The 10,165-nt window shown below is 56.2% G+C and overlaps 1 protein-coding gene across 4 annotated transcripts; it reads right to left on the bottom strand.

The window, feature by feature from the left end:
* Window positions 1-237: 237 nt before the first annotated feature.
* RLBP1 (retinaldehyde binding protein 1) lies at window positions 238-9,122 on the bottom strand. 4 transcript variants are annotated; one of them, XM_037053648.1, is made up of 11 exons: window positions 8,886-9,122; window positions 8,531-8,780; window positions 8,335-8,411; window positions 7,495-7,557; window positions 6,741-7,021; window positions 6,379-6,507; window positions 5,063-5,267; window positions 3,468-3,646; window positions 2,480-2,659; window positions 1,557-1,667; window positions 238-1,175 (listed from the first exon to the last, which is right to left on the bottom strand). In XM_037053648.1, the coding sequence occupies exons 5-11, from the start codon at window positions 6,750-6,752 to the stop codon at window positions 1,017-1,019; spliced, it is 975 nt and encodes a 324-aa protein (XP_036909543.1). In that variant the 5' UTR covers window positions 6,753-7,021; window positions 7,495-7,557; window positions 8,335-8,411; window positions 8,531-8,780; window positions 8,886-9,122; the 3' UTR covers window positions 238-1,016. The 4 variants fall into 4 exon arrangements, with proteins under 4 accessions (XP_036909543.1, XP_036909542.1, XP_036909545.1 ...); XM_037053647.1 differs by lacking the exon at window positions 8,531-8,780; XM_037053650.1 differs by lacking the exon at window positions 8,531-8,780 and having other exon boundaries at window positions 2,480-2,638; window positions 8,886-9,119.
* Between the last annotated feature and the right edge of the window lie 1,043 nt (window positions 9,123-10,165).

The following is a 10,165-nucleotide window of genomic DNA, read 5'->3' as shown; positions in this document are numbered from 1 at the left end:
CCACCACCACGGCATCACCCAGCAAGAAGCCTCCAGCACAAAACTTCTGACACATTCAATCACTCCCAGCACCTTCTCCATACACTGCACAAGTCTTTTTTTGTGTTTCATTTGTGTCTTTCCCTTTTTTTGAAGTAATAAAGCTAATACGCCAGAAAAGTTGCTTATTTTCTTCCATCTTCAATATTTAAATGGCTCCACAAAAATGCACCAATTTTGATAAATTTTTTTCAACACACTCTGACAGGACAGCTGTCACAATACAGTCTGACAAAGTTGTTTCAAAAGACACTAAAGACAACTAGGCACTACTAGAGCCATCTTACGGCAAAACAAAACAAAACGAACGTTTTGGCCAGCCCACTATCTGTCCCCCGACGCAGAACTGGAGAGTAGACATCCATCACTGTCCAGTGCCTGCGGCTGAAGATACAGAAGCACTTTCACTGTGTCACTCGGGGACTGAGCGTGCTGAGACGGCACCGTCTGTGAAACCACCCACAGGGCAGGATGTCTGGAGGAGAGCGTGTCTGGTGGAGAGACCCCACAGACAGGAGGGGACACAGCCGCCACCCTGGAAGGAGGTCCAGGGCCCTGGCCATCATCACTGCACACGCATCAGACTGCGCCAGACTGGGGGGGACCGGGCCACCGCAGGATGGAGCCGCCGAGGTGCCAGTGCCTGCCAGATCACATGCTTTTAGATGCCCTCCTTGCCTGTCCTCACAGACTCTTAAGTAGGAAAACTCCGTTAGGAAGGAAATCACTAAGAAACTTAGTCTTTGAAACAACCTCACACAAGCCAGTATCCCAAAGCCTCAAAGTCAGTAGGAATAGAACTGCTCCCTGTTCTTCTGGTTCAAGTGAATTCCTCCGGACTCATTGCCCTCAAACTTAAGGGGAGGGTCAGGGGAACCTCAGTCACCCCACACAGCCCTTTTCCAGCTTTCTGGGTCCAGGACAGCCGGGGTGAGGCCCAGGGATGCTAACTACGGGTCGGATGGCTGGCGACGTCATCAGAAGGCAGTGCTCTCAGCTTGGGCCCGGGGACCAAAGAGCTGCTCAGCGAGGACCCTGCCATCATACTTGGGCAGTGTGCCCCCAAAGTCAGTGGGCAGGATGTCCTTGTCAATCTCCTGGAAGAAGCCAGAGAGGTCATCTCCATGGACAAAGACCTGCAGGAAAGGAAGGGGGACAGAGCTGAGCGGGGGTGGCCCTGAGGAAGAGGGATCGAGCGGCAGACAAAGATGCAGGGTGACATCCTTCTGCACAGTCCTCCTCGCTGTGAGGTCCGTGGGATCCCGCAGTTCAGGACTACGGTAAGAGTCTGAGGAGGGGTCCTGGGGTGGGGGTTTCATCCCCCCCCCATCCCTCCATCTCAGGAACCCTTTCCTGCCCACGCCCTAGTCACTCATTCTCTCACCAGCCAATCCCTGAACGCCGCCAACCTCACCAGCCAATCCCTGAACGCCGCCAACCTCACCAGCCAATCCCTGAACGCCGCCAACCTCACCAGCCAATCCCTGAGTGCCACCCCTGCGCTGCAGTGCACTCACCCTCTGGAGCATCTTGCTCTTCAAGAAGGGCCGCACCACGTTGTAGGTCGTGGTGAAGTACCATGGCTGGTGGATGAAGTGGATGGCTTTGAACCGGGCTGGGAAAGAATCCTGTGGCGACAGACAGCATCCCACCGTGCAGCCCCAGTGACCCCCATTCCCCCTCCCTGTGACCCACTGAAGGTTCCAGCCCCAGGCCACCAACTGGGGAGCCCTGGCTTCACTGTGGCTTCAAATGGGAGGCCACACAGTCCAACTCTCTCCCAGCGGATGCGTAAAATCTTGTGCTTCGGTGGAGCAAAGAAATGAATTGGCAGCCTTGCTTGGTTTTAAGGGGATTGAAATTTTCAAACCCACTTGCCTGCTGAGTAGACTGTAAACTACTATGGACCACAGGGACACCACTGTCGCTCCTCATTGCCCTTCACCCCATCCCGTGGCCCTCACCCCCTCCCCTTCCCCACATAAAGCCGACTTAAGGTGAACTCGGGGAGAGGACTTCTGACCTGACAGGAGTGAGCTGTCAGGAGTCAGCCATCTCCTTTCTCAGGACAAATTCACTTCAGAGAGAGGTGGCATGACAAATGTGGACAGGGAATGGGATTCCGGGCCCCTGCCTCTCTGCCACTTTACAGTTTTGTGACCTTGAGAAGTCACGCAAATCTCTGAGTCTCAGTTTGTGGGTTTTTACAATAAAACAGGGAAGCCGCAAGAATGCTCTCTCGGGGTAAATGAATCAATCAGTGTGCATACTTGGCACACTGCTGATCACCAAGCGTTTGTGGTTGTCACTGCTCTTTGCAGCACCAGGTGGTCACATCCTCAGGGCCCTTGATGGTGGCCCCGTCAAGCCAGCACCAGGGGCCAGCCCCGCAGCCTCTCGGCCTGTGAGTGACTTGCTGAGCAGCGTTCTGGGGGCCCACCTGGAGCATGTCCACCATCTTCCTGAGATCCGCAGCCCGCAGCCCAGCAGCCTGCTGCATGGTGAAGCCCTTGAAGTTCTCAATGATGCAGAAGCCGTTAATTTGAGTCTCCTCGTTCTCCAGTAGCTTCTCCAGGATGAAACAATAGGCCTGCAAGATCTTGGGCAGGGAGTGAACAGGCTGCCAGACCCCACCCACAAAGATCAAGGGCCTTAGGGGAGAGCGAACTGGTCCACCCTTGTCAGAGGTAAGTCATCAAAGGCTGAGAGCTGGGGCGTATTCCCCTCATGAAAGTATCCTGAGAAAATTACCTGGCACAGTACATGCATGGTTAGATGCCAGAGTTTTATCCCTGTACCCGTATAATGTCCCCAATTAAGGGACTGGTGAAATTATGGTGCCTTCATGCCGTAGACTACTGTGAAGCAGTTAAAAACTGTGTATGAGACTACAAGGTACAGGAAAATGTTCATTCGTGTCATATTATTGTAGGGTATGATCCCATTTTTATGAGAAACATGTTGTGCGGACACAGGGCAGGTCTCTCCAGGGCCTGCAGGGGGACATTGCCTACATACACACGCAGAGGAGACGGGCCAGCCATGATTCTGCTAAACAGGTTGGAACCCGAGCTTTCCAGAACTTCTCCCAGCTCTCTCTGTTCTCTGGGTCACTCAGCTTTCAGCATTTGGCAGTGCTGACCCCAACCCCTGGCCCACAGCTGTGACCTCCCCCCATTTGTCAGGGATACAGGGGGCAGCCATGTTTTGGCCAGTGGGCCCTGCCTGCAGAGCCACTGGGTTTACCAGCTGCCTCGGTACACCCTGGGAATTCTGCCCTGCCTGGTGGCAGTGGCCGCCTGCTACTCTTTCCCACAGGTGTCGCCTCCTAGGGAGCCAGGAGTGAGAGCCCAGAAGAGGCCAGGGCAGGGGAAGGGGCCAGCCCAGAGGGTGGGAGGGAGCCAGGACAGCCCCCCCGCACTGCTGACCTCGTCAAAGGTGATTTCTTCATAGTCCCAGTTCTCGATGTTGAAGAGCATGACCACGCGGCCGTACTTGTCCCGACTGGCCAGGACCCCGGGGTAGCCGGCCTCAATGGTGCAGCGGACGGCCTCCAGGGACAGGCTGTGGAAGAGCTCAGGGTGCTGCTGCCGGAAGTGCACATAGCCTGGCAAGGTGGGGACAGGGGAGCCCTCAGGGAGCCAGCCCACCCCGGGGTGGGGCCCGGCGCCTGTGTGTGATCGAGCAGGACACACCACCTTCCAAGGATGACTGTTGAGGTGATCAGATGAGATTCTAGGCATGAGCATCACTCGTAAGCGGCCAGCGCATGGGGTGTAACCCTGAATCTGAGGACGACGGTCACTGGTCCTTTCTCTCTCCCAGGGGCAGAGGCGCAGGTTTCTCAGGGGGCAAGGGGCGAGAGCTGAGGGGGGGAGTGTTGGAATGAATTCCAAACCCCAGGCAGGACCCAGAGGCCCTTCCGGGGGGGAGCAGCATCTGTACCACCTCCACGCCCATGCCATCATGGCCAGTCCTGGCCAGGTCCCCACCTCTCTGCCGCTGTGTCCACCACCGCCCTGGCGGGGCCAGGCCTGGGCAGGTGGTCAGGAGCGTCTGCCAAGGGAATGCCACTCCAGGTCCCCCCCATCACCTGGCCTCAGTCCTGCCCCTACCTCTGCCCTTCCGCCCCCAACATCTAGTTTCCTTCGGGTTTCTCTTCAAAACTCCCCTTCGTACCAAGGCCTTCCACTTTACCTAAAACTTCAACTCCTCAGTGCTTTATCTCCGCCTCCTTTATTTTTCTCATTATCCTCTCTTACTGTCTAACACTCTATATACTTCTATTTTACCTGCTTTACTCCCTCCGTCCTTAGAATACACGGCCCATGAGGGCAGGCCGTTCTTGCCTGCTTTGTCCTCTGCAGCGGCCTTTGGCCGGGAACAGCAGATGGCACGCAGGGAAGTGAATGGACACTTGGGGAAGGAAGGAAGGAAGGAAGGAAGGAGCAAGAAAAGGCCTCTTGTTGGCCTGCAGAGGGCCTGCTCAGACCCCGGCCCTCCGCCAACACCAAGGACTGGTTTCCCGTGGAAACGTGTCTCCCTGCATTCAGCAGGGCCAGTCCTCAGGTTCCTGCCGGGGGACCGGCTCCATCTTCAGCTCCGCTCTCTGCATCAGGCTCAGGTACCTGCAGGGAGCCAGGCACCAGGAGCCCCCTTCCCTGCAGGGCTCCAGAGCCAAAGCCCAGCCTTGGGGTGGAGGGGGTGACAGTTGGGGGGTAGGGGACTCCTCCCCTCCTTGGGCACCCAACTTGGGTGACTCAGTTCTACTCATGGAACCCTAAGGCTCAGAGAGAGGGGGGGCAATCTCTGGGAATGCGGTCCAAACCCCTCAGTCATTCACTGCCCTAGCTGAGCGGCATCCCCCAGGCCAGTCTCACGAAAGGCTCAGAGCCCTGCACAGGGCAGGGAATGGGAGGGAAGTGGAGCAGTCGGTTTAGTCGGTGGCCGTCTGCGTGAGGGCCAACACCGTCCTCATAACCCCACAACCTTCCCAGGGCTCTTTCCCCAGCGCGGGCCTCACCTCTGAGCAGCTCGTAGGCGCGCCCCACGTCAAACTTCCGCGCGCGGATGAAGCGCAGGAAAAAGGCGCTGTCCCAGCCTCGCACCTTCTCCGCCACAGCGCAGGCCAGCTCCTGCCCCGAGGCCGCCTGCAGCTGCACCAGCTCCTGCAGCTTTCGCACCGCCTCCTCCCTAGACTCCTCCCTCTCGTTCAGCTCGTCCTTGGCCTGAACAGTTAGGTGGAAGCAGGAAGTCACAGGTAAGTGTCGGGAGGGGTGGGGCCGCGGAGCTGGACCATCGCTGCTCCGCCCACAGGGCAGCTTTTGTGTTGGAGAAAATTAGGTCCAACTGCGTTTGCTTGCAGGAGATAGCCAAAGGTTCGAATGTTTCTCATCATAACCGCTACACTTACAGGAGCCCTTGGTTAACGCCCCACCCAACCCTTTAATAATGCACTGTTTTTCCTTCTTTGCCACAGCCCATTTCCCTAAGGTCGGTATTCTGCTGCCCATGTTCAGGACGAGCAGACCGAGGTTCTGGAGTGAAGATATTCTTGCCAAGGTCAGCCAGATGGAAAGGAGTGGAGTTGGGAATTAATGAAGAGTCCTACTCAGGCTGGGCTTTCAATTACTTTGCTCTGCTGCCTCCCACACTTAATTCTGATCTTTTAAAAAACGAAGAGACCTGCCCTATAACCGCCTGCGCTGCCCCCAGAGCTTCACACGCCTCCCCTAGGCTGGGGCTGAAGAACTCGGCATGTCCCAAGCAGCTCTTCGCTTGGGCGGCATGAGAAGGGAAGCCAAAGGAGGGGGCTCAGGTCTTGGGGAAGCTCAGAGCATCCGTCCCGTGGGCTGCCCAGGGAAGCAGAAATGGAAGCCATGAGCCCAGCTCAGCTCAGCCCCAGACAGCTCTGCCAATCTCAACAGAGCGTAGTCAGATCGTTTCTGAGCTGGCCCAACAACCTTTTGTTTACAGATTCGGAAGACAAGGCCCAGAGGGGGCAAGCAGTTTGCTCAAGGTCACACAGCAAGTTGGAAGTAGGTCCAATTCTTGAACTTGAGCCTCTTGCCTATCCAGTGAGGGCAGTATTTGGACTCTGTTCCCCAGGGCCACGTGCTGGCCAGCATGTCTACTCTCAGAGTCTAGGACAATCCCGGTTAGGGGCCCCAAAACCCCGTTGGTGCTATAGTCTTGAATTGGGTGGCATTGCTGTCTGGTTAGCCAGGTGCTGCCATGGCCGTGACCTCCAGAACAGCCCGTAGAAAGGGCCAGTCCTTTAAGTTCGGGCTGACCTGGAGAGCTGGGGCCTGCCTCCCCCTGCATCCCGGGCCACCTCACCTTCTGCAAGGTGTGGGGGGGCAGCTTGCTGCACGGGCCAAAGACAGGCCCATGGTCCTTGGTGGTGAGCCGCTCCAGCCGGCCACGGAGCTCCTGCTCCTCTTCAGGGACCACGCGGAAGGTGCCAGCCTGGCAGAGGGGGAGGGGGCAGTAACCAGTTCCCACCGGCCTGAGCAAGCCACGCGTGTGGCTGCTCAGACCCTAGTGCTTTTGCTCAAGGTGGCATTTAAGCCTCCTCCCTTTGTGTGGGGTCCAGGACCACAGAGAGGTTGCAGGGGTGAGTTCCAGTAACCAGTGGGAAGACCAGGGAGAGAGACAGGGAAGGGGGAAGGAGCACAGCTCCAGGACACAAGGGTACTCACTCCCTCTGACATGCTGCTCTGGAAGAGGGAGTCCTTGTCCTCGGAGAAAGCAGGCCCCCCCTCCTCAGCCCTGGCCTTTCCAGGAGGCCTCTTCCCTGGGAGAGGAAGTCAGGGCTGCAGCAGCACAGGGGGGCTCCTGATGCTGTCTCGGGACGATGGATCTCAGACTCTCGCGGACACCACTGGCACCTGGGGTGTCTGCTGGAAACGCAGAGGCCTGGGCCCTGCACCCCACGATTCTGACGAGGAGGCGGTGCTTTGAAGCCACAGCCCAGGTGGCTCTGTAGAAGACAGAGGATTCTCGGGTTACACTTCGAGAAACACTCCTCTTAGGAGGAATCCACACAAAAATGAGTCAGGAACCTCAGTTCTTAAGATACAGGACAAGGCGCTCCCTCTTCCACCTGTGGCCTCCTGCTCCAGCCCAAAGTGGGGGGTGGGGTGAGGGGCTTAGAAACTCCCCAGCCTCGTGGGGGCCCCTGGCCCAGCACTTTCCTCTCAGGAGGGGTGATGGCTAGTTACATAACTATAACACTGCGTGTGTGCTCTGTGCTTAGCGATACACGAGTATTTTCAATTCCACTGTCTCAGAGCCTGGGCTGGCATTACAATTCCCATCTCACACAGGAGGGAAGAGGCCCAGGAGAATAGTGTTTGTCCAAGGTCACACAGCCAGGAATAGCCAGGGATGGGGAGCCCAAGTGGTGACTTCCCCTCAGCCCCCACAGGCAGTGTGTTGGGGCAACAGTCAGACCTGGGTTTCAAGTCGTCTCTTCCACTTTCAAGCTGTGTGATGTCACCCACGTCTGGGTTGTCTCTGAAAGGGAGACGGAAGGAAGGGTTTTGGAGATGAATAATGGACACAGAAGTACTGTGGCCCCCAGGGTGCATCTCTGCCCTGTTCACCCACGGAGTCATTTGGGACTTTCCCCTCTCCCTCCTGAATATCCCTAGGGCCCTCAGGGACCACCCTGGCACCGTGGAGAAGTGGCAGAGGTTGGACTTGACCCATTGTCTGTCTGACACCAGAACTGCTAGGACCCCTGGGGCCAAAACATCCCCAGGCAAGCTCCCTGGGTGAGCTGGCGTCACAGAAAACCCTTCAGGGTCAGAGACGCCTGGGTCTGAATCAGGCTTTGTCATTCACCTCCTGTGTGACCTTAGGCAAGCTGTTTAACCTTTCCAAGCCCCAGTTTCCTCATCTGCAGTTCAGGGATAATAATCGTACCTACTGAATGGAGCTGTGATGAAGGCCGACCACAGGATTTCTGTGAGGTGCCTGGCACGGTGTTTTGCTCTGACACATAGCTTCCCTCCCCTTTCCTGACATCGTACTGATCACTATCCGAATTTGACAGTGGGGTTGGGGGGACCCCGGGGAATATCTGAGGGTCTCCCCTCTTCTGCCTCTCTCCCTCCACAGCCCGAGCCACGGCAGGGACGTTTTGAAAGCCCTAACCCACCCACAGGAACCAAAGTTAATCCACTTTGTTGGCCAGTAGACCCCCAGACATGCAGCACGGAGACAGACAAAGTACAGCCGTGCTCCCACGTGGGTTTTCTAACACAGGCGTGGAGAGGCGGAGAGAAGTACCTCAGGAGCTCACGCAGCACGGAGAGCAGCCCGACAGCCCCAGCGGGCAGCAGATCAGCTGGACAAGAGCCTAGGTCCTAGAAACAGAGAGTTACACTCAGGGCAGTAACAACACTTTTTAAAGTAGGTCCAGTTTATTAACGCTGATTTTTTAAAGCCCTGGTTTATGAGCTGTGTACAGTGAAAACTTACTCACCCCTCACTCCGGCGCGGGGTGATCCCTGCCGTCTGGGGTAGTCAGGTAATACACAGAATGCACAATGACAGGTGAAGTTCGGATGAACAACAAATATTTTGTAAATATAAGTAGGGCCCAAATGTTGCCTGAGGCAGACTAATAACTTCAAAAGTATTTGTTGTTTGTCTGAAATTTCATAGTTACATTCACATTCACGTTTAGCTCATAGTTATTTGCTAAATCTGCCATCCGATTGGTCTGGCTCATCCTGGAAAGTAGCCCATTGGTTTTAGTTATATGGGTGTCTGGGATGTGGGCCCCTGCTACCCCAGACTCTTCACCCCAGTCCTGGGCTTCCCCAGAACGGACTTACCTGCCAGGCGGGCAGCTCCTCCTTGGGGCCGCCTGGTGCCCGTGTCTCCGGGAGCCCTGGAGTTGGCCTCCACTGGGGGCGTGGTCCAGTCAGCCGGCTGGGATTAGTGTGTCACAAGGACCTTCTCAGGGCCCAGGTTTCCGGTTGAATCAGGCTCACAGGAGGCCCCATTTGGGGCAAGCAAAGCACAGAAGGGGAGAGGGGATCGGCCTGGGCCTGGCTGGAGCCGCCTCAAAGCCTTCCTTTGTGTGCTCCGCTCCGCTCAGGGTTCCTGCTTAGCCAAGTGGAAGCCAGGCTTTGGGGGGTGGGGTCTGGGCCAGCCCCATCCCCTCCTCCCTGCCCTTTTCCTCATTACAGCGGGCTCTGGGGCATCACCCCCCAGGATAAGACAGGCAGGAGGCACCGGGAGAGTGTGTTTGGAACAACTTGGGTGTGCGATTCTACTTTCTCAACTGGAAATTTTGTGATTGAGTGTTTCTGATGAGAGTCCAAAGTGAGACATGCTGTACGAGTAATTATAAACTACCTACTAGATTTTGAAGACTTAGCACAAAGAAAAGAGTGTAAAATGTTTCATTAATGAGCTTTATATGGCCTAGTGTGCTGAAATGATAACATGCTGAGTGTATTGGGTTAAAAATATGTTAGCATTCATCTCACTTGTTTCTTTTGACTTTTGGGAGAACAGGGAGGGCTATTAGAAAAGGTAAATTTTTCCACTTTCAGTTTAATTCTAATAGTTCCCGGTATATTCTTAACAGACAGGGCTGCTCTCGACCTCACTGTTCCTCGAAGTGCGGCCCTAGACCACGGCCCCCAGAACCAGTCTGGGAGACTGTCGGAGGCCGGAGCCTGAGGCCCCTCCCAGACAGGCTGAGTCGGCACCTGCAGTCCAGCAGGCCCTCCGGTGGCTCCTGTGCACACAGAGGTTCACAAGCGCTGCCCTCAGCCCTCCCGCCTGTGCCTGACCCCTCCCTTCCCCTCAGCTCTGAGAACTCATGGGGAAACGGACTGAGAATGGCCCCTGTCCAGCATCCTATTCCTCTTCTGGACAGGCCCATAGTGGCCCGGTTGGGCGTGGGGACCGCAGAAAAAGGAGGCCAGAAGGGGAGGGTCTCCTGGCCTGATTCCAGGCCCAGCCCTGCATGCTACAGCTGTGGACGCTCCCAGGCCTCAGTCGCCACAGCTGTAAAATGATGCTACTGGCCTAATTGTGCCCCCCCCAACTCATGTATTAAAGTTCCACCCCCTAGTACCCCCGAATGTGAACCATATTCAGA

The sequence above is a fragment of the Sturnira hondurensis genome, unplaced genomic scaffold (genome assembly GCF_014824575.4).
Source record: "Sturnira hondurensis isolate 20B ecotype Veracruz unplaced genomic scaffold, ASM1482457v3 Scaffold0007865, whole genome shotgun sequence".
Classification (NCBI taxonomy): Eukaryota; Metazoa; Chordata; class Mammalia; order Chiroptera; family Phyllostomidae; genus Sturnira; species Sturnira hondurensis.
Note: the sequence above shows the minus strand (reverse complement) of the source record. Positions and strands in the feature narration are given on the sequence as shown.